Source organism: Bidens hawaiensis, unplaced genomic scaffold, assembly GCF_021521415.1.
Source record: "Bidens hawaiensis isolate Kalapana, Puna unplaced genomic scaffold, B.hawaiensis_p1.1 tig00006688_1, whole genome shotgun sequence".
Lineage (NCBI taxonomy): Eukaryota > Viridiplantae > Streptophyta > Magnoliopsida > Asterales > Asteraceae > Bidens > Bidens hawaiensis.
The window spans coordinates 68,961-84,592 of record NW_027504969.1 but is presented as its reverse complement, the minus strand read 5'-3'; the positions used below and the strand labels follow the sequence as shown (position 1 = coordinate 84,592).

General features: G+C 33.9%; 1 protein-coding gene across 1 annotated transcript; it reads left to right on the top strand.

The window, feature by feature from the left end:
• The first annotated feature begins 949 nt into the window (after positions 1-949).
• Positions 950-14,233, top strand: LOC143609622 (altered inheritance rate of mitochondria protein 25-like). Its single transcript, XM_077084330.1, has 13 exons — positions 950-1,073; positions 9,382-9,457; positions 10,668-10,959; positions 11,670-11,756; positions 11,851-11,892; positions 11,966-12,010; positions 12,612-12,677; positions 12,967-13,023; positions 13,519-13,580; positions 13,653-13,773; positions 13,865-13,945; positions 14,018-14,124; positions 14,203-14,233. Exons 1-13 carry the CDS (start codon positions 950-952, stop codon positions 14,231-14,233), a joined length of 1,191 nt encoding a protein of 396 aa, XP_076940445.1.
• Positions 14,234-15,632: the final 1,399 nt, after the last annotated feature.

Here is a 15,632-nt window from a genome sequence, read left to right as displayed (position 1 = left end):
AAACCTCGTCTCGGGTGAGTGTGAGTGTGGGTTTTGGGGGTTGGGCCTCATAAATTACATATATGAGCGTGGATAATGAGAGGGGAGGGGGGTTGGTTCCTTTGGAAAACTTTATTGGACCTATTCTTTTATTTGATCTAACCCCGATGTATTAGTGAGACGATCCGGCTTAGTAGGTTGTTCTTTGTAATTGTAGTTGTTTTGTCAGTAATCAATAGAGAGTAGTGGTTAATTGTTTATGCAAGTTTGAAAAAAAAATTGATGAAAAAAAAAAAGACAAGGAAAAGTTGAGGCATTGTTCAAAGCCTTGTGGTTCGAGTTAGTGATGAAAACTGTTATGTATATAGTAGTGTGTTTTACTGTTTAATTTAGTTTTGATGTAACAAGCCAGGTCGGATCATTTGAGCCACTTCCAATATCCACATTCCACACCTTTACCCCTAGCCTCATTACAACCCGTTTAAGACCTCTTGATTTGCATTTATGTTAAAGCATGATTAGGTGGAGATTTGACGGTGGTACAAGCGTATGCGATGAGAATAGAGTATGATTGTGATATTTGGAACGGTCACCGATAAGTGAGTTAATGAGTGACGGTGTGTTATGTGCGAGTAAAGACCGAAAGCACATTAAGGTTGACTAGAATTCTATGTTTTAAAATATAATATCAAGTAAGCTAGTGCAAACCTCTGATTATGTGGGAATAGGGTATGACTCAGGACCTTGATCGAGCCGGGCTTGTGGTTTGTGTGGAGGTGGTGTTTTAAAAACAATTGGTTTGATGAGTTGCTTGAGGGCAAGCAACATTGAAGTGTGGGAATGTGACGGGGTGGATTGTAGAACCACCCTTAAGCGTAGTATTTCTAGTTAAAACGTATGTGTTTATGTTTAATTTCATGAATTTGGATTACTACACTATGTCGTGCGTTTGTAGGTACAAGTTCTAAAAATGGCGATTCAAGTGAACTATGATGGAGAGGAGCAAAGGACTCGAGAGTTGGCGATGGCAGTCAACAAGTCAAAGAAGATCAAGTGTGTTGGAGCTGAGGCTACCGTAGCTTATGGTAGCCACCGTAAGCTACGGTAGGGTTCCACCGTAGCTTCCTACCGTAAACAGTTAGAACCTACCGTAGTGGTTTTCAAATCCACCGTAAGCTACGGTGGCCACCGTAGCTTACGGTGGGGCCTGCACGCTGGTGACGGTTACAACTCCAATTTGATGTTATAATGGGCATTTGAGATCCTTTTCAAGATATTCCGATCTAGACATTTGTGTGGGTGATTTTGGTGCCTTGAAAAACAATATTTTGGGTGATTTTAATTGAAGATTAACACTATAATCTTTGATTGCTTTTGGATTAAAGATTGAATCAATGATGTCAATCATGTGTGGCTAAATCCTTTGGTGTTTCTCTTGGATGTAAGGTTATTCACGATACACTTATGTATATTGTTCTTGAATTGGATTGGTTATCTAATTGTTGATGTTAAACCTAGTTTCGTTCTATACGTTCTTGGTGTCATTGACAATTGAGATTTAGTAGAAGGAATTAGGGTTAAGAACATATTGATTGATTAACAAGTAACAACCTCGCGTTCTAGTAATCCGAGTACTTAGTTCTTGATTAATCACAAATAATCACATTTACAAAAAATCAAGATATTATGATTTATCCATTGAACCTTATCAAGAGTGTTGCGTGATAACCCGAATTCCAAGAGAAATACTTGTTCGATCAATTGTTTACAACTTTCGTATTAGCTAATTTAGTTCTTAAAATCTAATAAAAAAACCAACTTGAAAATTACTTCCTGTCATTTACATTTATATTAGTTTAATTTTAAGCTACTCAGTAACGCATATTCCACAAACTCTTCATGTTCGACACCCATTTACACTATCTAATTAGTTGTATTTGGTTTATTTTTGCGCGAGTCTTCGACCTCGTGTCATCCTTCATCTTTATAATTTGTCAAATTTGGACCGAAATTTTGTGGATGTTACATCTATCATATCAAAGTATGTATAAACAATACTTAGACTTATGTAACATATGTTTGACAAAAGAATGTCATCTATATAAGGACAAGTTTGTTTTTAGTTGCTCCCACTCATCTTGAGGTAGGTACATTGATCCACTTAGTTGTTGATGAAAATTATTGTATAAAGGTTTCATCACATTTTGATGTTTGAATTAACCCATACATGGATTATATTGACTTACAGACCAAGTGTTCTTTTACCTTCAGTTGAGAACTTCAAGTTGCTTTATGAACATGTAAATATGCAAGTCAGTAGTTAGGAATAGTTGTTTCAATGTTCATGTAATGTAGCTTTTAAATGTTATAAGCTACTTGAACAATGATAATCCTCAAAAAAATCTTTTGTAATATGGGTAAGAAGATTCTTTGATGATTATTCCCTCTTGAATATAACCTTTAATGATCAATCATGCTTCTTAGTGTCTTAACGTTATATTAGGATTTAGTTTAGTTATGAACACTCTTAGGTGATTCAACCAAATCCCAAACATTATTCTGACTTATAAAATTTAATTTAGATATCTAATAATAGCTTTATTCTATTCAGAAGATTGATTGATATTAATGGTTTAATTAGAAAATGTAGGATCAGTAAACTTTCATAATCTATTTCAAATTTAGTTAAGAAGGTTATATAATCATCAAAGTCAGCAGGTTTTTAAAACCTAGATGACCCCCTAAATTAATTATTGGGTTTATTAGAAGTTTCAGTTTTATGGATTAGCTCTTGTTTAGGTTGCTTTCATTTTCAGGATTCTAAGTGTGTAAGAGTTGGTGCAGTATGGTGTACAAGAGGTGTAATAGGAGTTAAATTCGGAGTAAAATTTAGTGACTCTCCTCCCCCTGCCTCTTATACCTCTGACAAGTCATTATAAGGGCTTTTACTTCTCCCACTGACCTTAGAAACCTTTAGGAAATTGGCATGCTTAAGGTCAATATTTAAAGACCAATAGATTCTAATAAAGAAACAAGTTAATAATATAAATGGTTGCAGTTTCTCTTGGTGAGGATTAGTTTAGTAAGAAATCTGAATATGCCTAAATTTAAGTAACAATGAAACTTTCTGTAAGAGTAGTATTGAATTCTAAGGAGATAAGTTATGATGAAACAGTTTTGTGATGGAGCAATGTCTTATACAAGAGGTGTAATTGAGTTAATATCAAGTTTTCACTCTCCACCTTTTGCAAATCTTGCAAGTTATGATTAAGACACTTAATGCTCCCACTAATCTTCGAATCTCTTGGAAAGCTACATGAGAAGTTTCAATGATGTACATGACGTAGGAACTTTTCATTCATACGTTAGAATTGATTTGATTTCCTTAGCGTCCATATGTCATAAGAAACTTAGGGACATATTTAGAAGAAATCATATTAAATTAAGTATATATGAATAGATCTCTATAAGACCGTGGACCATAGAAGATAGATTAGATACAAGCAAACAATCGTTAAATGATAAATTATGTCTAAATATTCCATTTGGAATAAGTTCCACGAATGTCACTGAAATATAACTTCCGGTGGACCCATACGTATTCCTTAAGCCTAGTGATGTTTAAGTCATCTAACGCATGATTTTCAAATCACTTAGAATGAAATTAGATGAAAAATCAGCCTCGTCAACCATGTCATGATTTCTCATGAAATTTTGGTTTCAATGGATGACATTTACTGGTCTCATTTGTCTTTTGTTAAGTTCACATTTGCATGATAACAAAAGTTGTGAAAGTGTATAGTATCATCTAGTTCTATCCAAATATTGATAACAAATAATATGAGAGTTTAAGATAAGGGTGACCTTTTGTTAGCTAGGCAAATCTCACAACTATCATAATGTAGCTTAAGTATACATACTGAGTTCTGAATAATCTCCAGAATTTTGTAAGGTATCATAAACCGTAAGCAGAGGACAGTTTATTATGGATGTAATAGCCTTAACATTTACATTTGTCAATAACACTCATGTTCGTTAATTGTTGATTTTTGTAAGGAAAATGTATAGAACTAGACTCACATGTGTTAATTGGAATATTAGGATTAGTAGACTTAAATATCATGAATATGTGACTACTGATTTTAGCCAACAGTTCTTTTCAATTGTGGAAAATCTCGTTGCTTAAGCCTAGTATAATGACATGTATTTGCAGTGAGGCTTCTACTTAGAGAACTTAAAGCTAAAAGTTATACTTGTACTTTGTCTATGAACCTGTTGGGACCAGGATCTTTGATCCTCGGAAATTAAGTGTCATAAGCAACAATCAGCGGGACTAAGGATCCTTAGTGGTTCAAGGATCCTCATCACTCAATTTCAATTATATTCTAATCTATTTTTTGCAGATAAAACACGTGACTACTGGAAACTCCTATTCTTACGGACGAAGTGTTTTACCTGGTCCTCCCCTCTCGTCCAAGCTCGTAAACGGTCAGGTTGAAGGAGTAAACAAACGTGGCCGGAATTATAGGAGTTAGTTAGTTAGTTTACGTTATGATCTTTGTATTTATATACTGAACCCTAGCTGATCAAACACAATACACAACACTCAAGCACACTTAGAACTCTTAGCAAAAACACCCTGTAATCACGATCAGCTATTGTTCCACCATTTGTAATCTTTTTTAGTTCAATATAATTGGTAGTGATAGTTTTCACTACCCGAGGTTTTTGTGCCGGCGGGATACTAGTTACCAAGGGTTTTTCCTCGTATAAATCTTCGTGTTCATTACCTATAATCGTTACTTTGGTTATTCTGTTGACTTTTGCACCAATCCTCACATACGAATTTGGTTCATTGATCCTTAGCCCGATTTTTAACCAAAACAGAACCTTAGAATTATCCTCTTTCAGGTTTTAGTGGTAGTGAGTTGAATAAAATCTTACTTTCCAGTACTAGATATTTCTTTTCTTGTACATATGTTGCTAATCAACACACTCATTTTCCTTTGGTACTTTTGAGTGTTATAGTTGATTCTTAAGGCACCAAATTGTACTATTGAAAAATTTTAGTATTTAATGTACTGGAAAATTGTACTTATGTGTGAGCCCTTAATTTTATGGTTCATGTCATGATATTGTATATTATGATGTATTCAGTAATGCCATTTAACCCTATAGTTAGAATTTTAAGGACTGCATGTATCTAAGAAGTTATTTTCTAAGAAGTTATTTGATTATTTCACAGAAAATAGATTAGTCTTAGGAAATACTAAATCTGAATAACTTTTGTGATAGCATTTATTTAAATAAGTTCTTGATTATCATAAAAGACATTATGATTGACTCATTCCATATGTTATGCTCTAGTTTTCAATAGAATAATTGTTATTAGAAAGAACAGTAAGATAGTCATATAATGTCTTGAGAGATAATAAAATTGAGAAGAGCTAAATGCTATTGAAACTCTTTATGAGGCAAAACTAATATTGTGTTTTAAGATTATAGTGGATGCTTTGGATGCGATACTAATTTATAGAAGGAAATCATAGTAAGTAATGTTATGGGATAATTAAGTAAGACAGATTAAATTTTATGATCATTGATTAATGAAGGATCATTAATGTGATGATCATTATGTTTTATTGAAGAGGTGATATGTCTATTATTAACATCAAACTGATAGACTACTTTAGTTAAAAGTTCTACTTAAATAAAAAATAAATCACCTTTGAGCAGAATTAAATTTTATTTAAATATATGTGCAAAACAATTGTAACACATTACCTTTGGGCAGAAGTGAAACAATCAATTTACTTATGCACAAGTTAGTTTTGCTTGATTTAAATGTAACACGTCACCTTTTGTCACACCCCGGCCTAGGGCCTAGGCGTATGACCAATAGTTGGTACCTGTTTTGCAAATATATCAGAGTTACGTTCTTTTAGCGGAAGTCATAAAATATTATTATAATGAAATCTCGGGAATTTATTACCCGTTTTGATATTTCAAATACCTGCCATTTTAAAATATGATTCTTCACAAAAATTTTAATTAAAACATATGAGCCATCAGATCACCTCTAATGACTATGTCCCCAATCTTTTAATTTGGCTTGCTTGTCTGTTCTAACTTTACTGTTTCCCTGAAATGTGGGGGAAAAATACGTCAGCTATGTGCTGGTAAATAACGCTGACTCAATAAAAAGATTTCCATAATTCATCATAATATAATCATATACAAAATCACCTTCGTTATGATATAACACCAATAGTGTTCAATGACTCAGTGGGCCTCATCCCATCTCATCGGAAATAAAAATACCAATAGACCACATAATCGGACTTCACTCGCCCTAGAGACAGTCACTTGCCTCATGGTCAGTATATTTGTAGTGTGCCCACTACAAATCATATATGTATGGATCCAGACACATGTGTATTTTAGTCTGAGTGTTTAGCTTGTATCAAAACGTTTTAGAGGATTTGAACCAACCCTCATGCAAATATTTCCATAACTCTTTTACATATGGATAACAGTCCATAGTTTCAAAGAGTAAATATCTTTTCAAAATATACAGTACATAGACGTATTCACGTCATAAAACATTTCACACTATAAAAAAGGTTTGGACGTATTCACGTCATAACATATTTCACGCTATAAAAAGGTTTGGACGTATTCACGTCATAACATATTTCACGCTATAAAAAGGTTTGGACGTATTCACCTTTGTTCTTGATCAGTGTATCTTTCTGATTTATGCATTCTTTCTATCTCGGACCTATAGTACGAGAACAACCTTTGTATAAATACCTAGATCAATGATCTAGCTTCAAACCTATAGTCTGTTTCGTATAGCTTAACCTTGACAATCATTTCTTTAAAACATTTGGACCTTTAGTCCATTTGTCTATTCATTAATCATATACTATGTTTCTTCTCCAGGAAGAAACATCTATATTGGGTTTCTTCTTCAAGAAGAAACTTTATTTTAACTATAACCTTTGCATACATTTCTTAATCATAGAGAAATATTATTTTATTCCTCACATTTCTTAATCACAAAGAAAACAATACTTTGACTATAACCTTTACTTATAAAAAGGTATACTATGCTTATCAGTAATCAAGGTTATCAGTAATCAAGGTTCAGGCTATACTTCCGACCATAGTCTAAGCCTTTATAAAATAATAACTTAAGCAGAACACCTACCTCATGCGGGTATTTTAATTGCCTAAGTTTTGCACGGGCAGCATTTCTACTCCCTTATCACTTATTGAAACCTAAATCGTCAGGATCTCGCTTCCAGCTCGCTTAACACATCTACGGATCGTTAAAACTCCAGTTCTTGCACGAATTACGAGAAATCAGGACCACGGAACCTTATAATGGTCGGGCACACCTCCCAAGGTTGTGTATGTGTGAAGAAAGGTGTTTTTGGGATGTGAATGCTTCAAACCCGTAGCCCCCTTTTATAGGCAAAGTTTTGCCCACCATCGCGTGGCGCGATGGGCCTTTCCATAGGCCATCGCGTAGCGCGACGCCGCAATACGTAAGATTGTGCCACATGTTGACACGTGGTTGGACACGTGGACTGGGTTACTTAACTGGGTCATCGCGTAGCGTGATACCCCCTTTCCTTCTGGACCATCGCGCAGCGCGACGCCCCCTTTTTGTAACTTTCTGGAAAACATCATTGCTTAGCGCGATGCTAAACATATCCTACCCATCGCGTAGCGCGATGGGTCTAGAAAACTAAAATTTTTATTTTCAGCCCCTTTAATTTTCAAAATTGTTGTTTTTAATCTGAAACTTAAATAGGGTATTTCTCGAGATGTTACATCCTCCCCACCTTGAAATGAATCTCGTCCTCGAGATTCGCTAGATCAGATGTGGATACTTCTTTGTAATTTTCGATTCTAACTCCCAATTAAATTCTGGTCCTCTTTGGAAATTCCATATCGGCTTAACTAACTTTAGCTTCCGTTGTTTAAGTTTCTTAGCTTGAAAATCCTCAACTTGTAAGGGTTGTTCCGTAAATTTTATTATTTTTTTTTGTTAATTCAATCATCTTTTAAAAGCATAGCTAAAGTTTCATCGACTAGTCACTTGTGTAAGTTAGAAACATGAAATGTATCATGTATACTTTTCATTTCTTCTGATAAACGTAAGCGATAAGCTATAGTATCGATTCGTTCTAACACTTCAAATGGTCCCATAAAACGTGGACTTAATTTTTCTTACTTGCCAAATCGTACAACCCCCTTCCAAGGTTACTAAACCGGGTCATCGCGTAGCGCGATACCCCTTTCCTTCTGGACCATCGCGCAGCGCGACGCCCCCTTTTTGTAACTTTCTGGAAAACATCATCACGTAGCGCGATGCTAAACATATCCTACCCATCGCGTAGCGCGGTGGGTCTAGAAAACTAAAATTTTTATTTCCAACCCCTTTAATTTTCAAAATTGTTGTTTTTAATCCGAAACTTAAATAGGGTATTTCTCGAGATGTTACACCTTTGGGTAGAAGCGATGCATTTAAATCATGTTAGACTAAATTAACACGGCTTGTATTAAAACTTGAATGATATGTTAGATGTAATACCTTTGGGCAGAAGTTTACATCAACAATTTATTCAAGTTTAAGCATTTCTATGTTTTGTAAAATTAATTAATATATATTTATATTTTAAGTGTCTTAAAAAACATTAATTAATTAATACAAACCAACTGTTAACGCGGATCAAAAATTACGAGTTCTCGGTTAACACTTGAGTTTTCGATTTTTTTATTGGGTTTTCGGTTTTTAATGAGATCTTGGTTTTAATGAGATTTCGGTTTTATGAGATCTTGGTTTGACCAAGATTTCGGTGGGCACTCAAATCCAAATTATTTAGGGTAATAATATTTTGTTTCAAATTCTTAGAGATTAATTTTATCTCCAAGATTTGTTTAATTTTGAAATTTATATTCTCAACAATTATTCAAAATTTACAAAATAAGATTTTGTTTATTCAATTATTTTATGAAAAACACAATAATAATCCGAATTTTAACCAAAATATGTAATATTTTCAAATAACCCATGATGAACACAAAGAACACCACTGAAAAACCATTAAGTTTTTACCAGGTTTTAATGTGAAATTGGTTATAAGATTTTTAAACAGTTTATATACAACCAGATTTCAATAAGTTCAAAAATTTAATGATAATGAAAAGCAGAATTAGGGTTTATCAGATTTTAGTTTATGTTTTCCGGTTTAGATCCAGATTTAGGGAAAATATAAATTACTGATTAATCAACATCTCTCTGATACGACATGTTGATCAGTTCTTCACGTATGTAATAGAAAACATGAATGTTATGATAAACCTATAACTAAAACATACCTGTTACAGCAGAGAGAGTAGCCACGGCTGATGATAATGATCCAGACGACATGATTGTCAGCTTAGTCGAGTTCCCTATTGGGATGTATATTAGTGATGGGGATTAGAGTTCTTGAGAAACCGAAAATATGAAGATAAAAGGGGTCACGAATTTATTATGTGAGGTTTAAGGTTTTTCTTATGATGTTAATAAGTTTCTCCATATATTTATATACACCCAAGAGGAAACCCTTGATTAACAAGAAAGGGTAATATGGTTCATCAACAATTCCTAGTTAATATAATAATAAGGTATAATTTAATTATTATGATCTATTATTATATAAATGATAATGATGGCCATATATAAATATACATATCCAATTATTTTTTCTTACACGATATAGATATCATTGGTAAAATTTGAGCGTTAACATCCAAAAAATTAATTCGTCAAATTAACATATAAGAAAACAAAATATTTAAGACGATGTTTATTTGATTGGCAAACCGGGGCGGTGGTAAAACCCAAGCGTTGTGGTCCCGAGCATTGAGGAGGTAACGTGACACGAATTCTGTCGGTTTTGGTTACGCGCATTATGGTACCGGAACTAAAAAACGAAAAAAGTATAAAAATTGAGGTGGACCAACGACCAATTTTTTTTATTTATTTAAGGGGGGGGGGGTCGGTAAACTTTAGCATTGGTAAAACCCGAGTGTTGTCGGTCATGTGATTTAAAAAAGGCCGCAATCTGCGCGAACTCGGTCGGTTTCTTTCAGGTTTGTTATGTTACCGAAATTAAAACAAAAAAAAATTAGCGTTCAATTGGTTCACATTAAGTTTATTATGATAACTGAACTAAAAAATAAAAATTCATCAAGTAATCCAATCCAGTCGTTTATATTATAGTAATAAAAATAATATATCCATCCTCTTAAAAAAAAAATCAAACCAAGCTATTCTTTGTTTGTTTCTCATTTTTATTTAATAGCTCGTATTGTCTGTGGGTCAATTCTTTCTTTCTGCCAGCCTTTGCTTTGAGTTTGAGGGGAGGGAGGGAGGGAGGGTTTCTTTTTCTTCATTCAGTATTTCCAAAACCCTAACTCTTAAAAACTCATCGACGACATTATTAAGTCTTGGTTTCCACCAATTTAAAATCTATGCATTCACTCACACATGTCCCACCCTTGCTTGGGTTGAATCAATTGAACCAGACTTCCTTTCTTCGATCAAAAACTAAAATCGGAATCTATCATTTTTATGTTGCTTTTAAACTAAACTGAATGAAGCAAATTCAACGATGAATTGGATAAAGAACAACTTCCAATCTCTCACTCGGGTCATTGTTGCATCCACCAAACGCTTACCCTTATGTGAACTCGTCTTTGATTTTTGACCACACGCCTCCCGACTTGACTAGAGACTTTCGAGTGCACTTGTGGCTTCAAGATCACAAGATTATAAGGGCCCGTGAGAAGACGAAGCAAAAATCCGTTGACCCTCTGCCCAAACACCAACCGTTGGAAGGTTTACATGTAACTGACAATGGAGCTTATGATTACAGGCACGTTGTTACCGAGTCGGTGAAGTATGCTTCACCAGAAGAAGTAAGTTGAGGAAACTTTTCGGTCTTTGCATTTAGGACTAGGTCTGTAAATTAACCAAGTGTTCATAAACCGTTTGGTGGGAAGTTTGTTTATTCAAATGAATCAACAAACAAACATGAACACATGTCTCGTATGTTCATTTATAATCTATTATGGCTATTCGTTTGCATCCATTTATGTTCGTTACTTCAGGCTTGTTTAAATTTCGTTTGTTTACGTTCGTTAATATATTCATTTGAACTTTAAGGCCTATTACAATTTAGTCTAGTTTTAATAAACTTTTTAGGCCCAACATATTGTTGTACACATTTACCTTTAAATGGTTTTATCTCAGTTAGGTCCGTTCATCAATGTTCGTTTGTTTACGTTCGTGAACCGTTTGTTTATACCATTAACGAAATAACACGAACACGTAATTTTCTTAACAAACAAGAGCAAGAAACCCATGTTTGTTTTATATTCATGTTCGTTCATTTTTACTGTTAACGAACGAACGCGAGCAAGAAACCGATGTTTGTTCTACTATTCATGTTCGTTCGTTTATACTGTTAACGAACAAACACAAACACATTCATTTTCTTTACCAATTGTCTGTGTTCAATCATTTGTTCAGCTAATGTTAAACGCACAAAACACAAACATGCTCCGTTCATGTTCGTTGATTTGTTTACAAGCCTATATGAATGATTTTCGTTTATTTATTCTTTCAGTCTTGGATTGCGCCTCTACTGTCAAGATCTAATTTGCTTATTACTCGGGACATAGAATGGGCTAATCTCACATTTGGTTTTGAGCAGGTAAAAGCATTGTGTTACAGATAATCAGAATATGGCATTTTTGTTTATCGTTTTGTACTTTATATGTATAAAATGATTGTGTGTTACATTGCAGGAGAATAGATATGCAATAGTTGATGTCAGCAACCCACAAGTGGTATTTTCCTTATCCATTTTATTTTTTGTAGTACGTAAATTTGAAACGTGCGTGTATAATATTATCATTTCAGCCTGCAGGCTATATCCGTGAGCAGAGCAATGTCATTGCCAGACAAGTATGTTATATATCTGCATATCGGTTGCTAATTATGTTCATTCGTTTATTTTTAACCAAACCAAATAAACAGTTGAACACGAACAACTAAACGAACGCGGTTTTCGTGTTTGTGTTCGTTCATTCATTAAGAAAATGAGTGTGTTCGTGTTCTTCATTCATTAAGAAAATGAGTGTGTTCGTGTTCCTTTCTGTTCGTTCATTACCAGTATAAATGAAAGGTTTTCAAACGTAAACGAACGAAAATTGATGAACAAACATAACTGAGATAAAAACCAATTATTGTGTTGGCCTAAAATGTTATTAAAACTGGACTAATTTCTAAGGGGCCTAAAATCTTAAAATCAATATATTAACGAACTTAAACTAACAGACAGAAATGAAATTAAACAAACGAATGTAAATGAACGTTCGCGAACATAAATGAACGAACAAGGCATGTGTTCATGTTCGTTTGTTTAACTAAATGAAAAAGTTTTGTTCAGGTTTGCTTGGTTATTAAACAAACTTCCCTCTGAACGGTTCATTGAACGGTCGGTTCATTTACGGGCATATTGGTTGCTAATTATGATTATTTGATGAATCTCTTGATTTGTTTTCAGTTGCTTCGTTTGAGGCGACCTTTTGTTGTGACTGTAACCGATGCGTATGGTAACGAGCTTTTTAGGGTAAGACTATTAGGCATATATTCTTTTATTCTATGTTGCTTATTATACATTATTCTATTGGCTTTACTATGTCTTTGTGTGTATTATTTAGATTTCTTTGATTATTAATGTATTATGTCGCCTTGGCCTTGATAAAAACAAATCTAACGGGTGAACCAGTTTTGATACTTCCTTTCTAAAACGACTCGTTTTAACCCGAGCCCATTTTGACGGTACCCGTTTGAACCAATCTGATCTGCCCATTTTGCCAGAACCTGTTTGAACCAACCTGATATGCCCATTTTGCCAGGTACGAAGGCCCTTTTGGTGGATAACAAGCTCGATCTATGCAGAAGTAGGTGGAAAGGTATGCCAATATAATATAGCAGATTGAGATTAAAATAATCATACATGTAAAACTAGGGGTGTTCATTAGGCTATTCGGTTTTGAATTTCTGGCTTTAACCGATAACCGAACCAATCCAAATTGAGTATGTGTGTAACCGAACGGAATTCAGCCAATTAAATCGATTTTTCGGTTTGGTTATCTGATTAAACCGTTTACTATTCAGTTTATCCGATTGAACTCGGTTCAGTTATCCAAATAAGCAAGATTTGTGGAGCTGATAACCGAACCAATCTGAATTAGAAGTGTGTCGAACTGAACTGAATGCAATCAATTAAACCCATTTTTATTCGCTTCAGTTATCCGATTAAGCTGGTTATTATACAGTTTATTCAATTGAATTCCGTTTGGTTATCCATACTAAGCGAGATTCATAGAATGGAAAACCGGGTTCACAATTTGGATACGGTTAAGAACCTAACCGGAAACCAAATTCATAATACGATTGAATTTCAGGTAGTTGGTGTGGTTCATAGAAGATGGCATCTATGGAGGAGGAGATATGATTTGTACTTGGGGTAAATTTATTTTCATTATTTCTGTCGATTATGTCTATTTTGAAAAGTTATATATATATATTTTTTTTGCAGTAACGAGCAATTTGCAGAGGTCGATAATCCCGGGTTTTGGCACTGGGAATTTATCTTAAAGGGCATAAACAATGAGGTGCTGGCTGAGATTAATCGCGACTGGCGAGGTTTCGGTTTTGAGGTCATATGTTCCTACCTTTTACCAACTATGATGTTTTCAAATATTTTTATGAACATAATAATATTTAAAAAACAACTTGTGAACGATTCAGGTGTTTACTGATGCGGGTCAATATGTAATCCGATTCGGGAGTGCTAGTGCTAACGAAGGCGTAACAGAACTTTCTAGAGAGGTATGTCTGATTGGTGAGTTTTATTTTGTGTTTAAATTTAGGGTATGTTTGATAGATATTATGGCTTTTTAGGTTGAAGAATTTGAAGTGGCGCGCCCGTTAACCCTGTGGGAGAGAGCTGTAACCGTGGCGCTCGCGGTATCATTGGACAATGATTATTTTTCAAGACGTGGAGGATGGTAATTGTTTTATAAAATGGTCAGCATGCTGTAAATTATTTTTTGACTGATGTCACTCAAAACTGTTTGTGTTGCCAGGGGATTGCCAATCATTGCTGTTGGTGAATGACAGTTTTTAATCTGTCTTAGGATGTGACATTCGTAGTATGTATGTGTTATTATGTCGACAGAAATTATCTCTACATTGCGGTTATTTGCGAATGACATTCTATTAAAACATCACCTTGCTGGGAATATTTATTTATATATACTCTGCTTCAAATCTCTTTAGTTTTCATTCTTGTTTTAACTAGCTGTAATTTTCTTTTCTTGTTTTTTTTAGCATATTTAATTATTTTATAAGTATTCACAATTAGGGGTGTTTATCGGATTAGATAACGGGTTATTTGGTTCGGATTGTTCGGATTTGAAAATTTTGGAACCTTATCCGAAATTCGATCCGAATTGAAATCGGATGGATTCGGATCATCCGAAATTATCCGAATGATCCGTATAACAAATATACAAACTTAAGTTTTGTTAAATAAACATATAAAACTGGAAAATAAAACAAAACAATACAAGAATAAGGAAGTTAAGTAGTGTTAGAAAGTATAACGAACGATGAAGTGTTATGACATTTTTATCTATGGTGTGTTTGGTTAGGTTGATTGAATGAATAATGAAGTTATGGTTATAAAATTATTATAAATGTTAATGGACTTGGCTATATACACTAATAACATGTTAAATTTTCGAGTTATTCGGATATCCGAATAGTCCGAACTATCCGAAATTTTTTGAAATCCATATCCGAATTAGATATTCGGATCGATCCGAATATTATTTGGGTTTCGGTTTCGGTTCGAATTTCGGTTTTTTTCGTATTTTGGATTTCTTGAACACCCCTATTCACAATTCTAAGTTTACTAGCTTTTATCCTCCGTATTACGGGATTGTTTTACATTTTTCGTTTATAATATTTATATATCTTTTTTTTGGATTTTAGTTTTATTTATTGTAAGGAGTTTAATAATATACTCAGGGTTTGATAATAAAAGAGTTTCACAAATAAATGAGATGTTATAATTCGTTTAAAAAATATCTGGATTTTATAAGACCTATGGCCCGCTTAATTTTTACTATAAAATTATTTCTTAACTATATATAATATCTTTTTAAAAAAAAGGAAATTAATATTTAGTATATCCCTATTTTATAAAGGATTTACATATCAAATATTTGGTGAGATTAATTTTTAATATGATGAGATGTTATAACCCTTTTAAGTATTATGTGGGTTTGGTGAGACCCATACCCATGAATTCGGGTCAAATGTATGAGAAGTCTCCATTTACAAATAAAGCAATCAGATGGCTTGAAAGGAGGTGAGGAGTAAACAGAGAACTTTTAAAGGTTCGGTTCAACGCTTTCGCTATGGTTCAACACTCCAGGTCAGTTCTTGTTCGGTTCGATGTTCCAGGTCAGTTCGCGTTAAGTTCGACGTTACGGGTGAGTTCGCGTTCTAT

What these genes read in the sequence shown, in the direction of transcription:
- LOC143609622 (XM_077084330.1), top strand. Translation starts at nt 950, where the DNA reads ATGGCGATTCAAGTGAACTATGATGGAGAGGAGCAAAGGACTCGAGAG. An exon ending in ATGCAGAAGTAGGTGGAAAG is followed by an intron (nt 13,024 to 13,518) that starts GTATGCCAATAT and finishes ATTGAATTTCAG; the next exon opens with GTAGTTGGTGTGGTTCATAG. An exon ending in AGATATGATTTGTACTTGGG is followed by an intron (nt 13,581 to 13,652) that starts GTAAATTTATTT and finishes TTTTTTTTGCAG; the next exon opens with TAACGAGCAATTTGCAGAGG.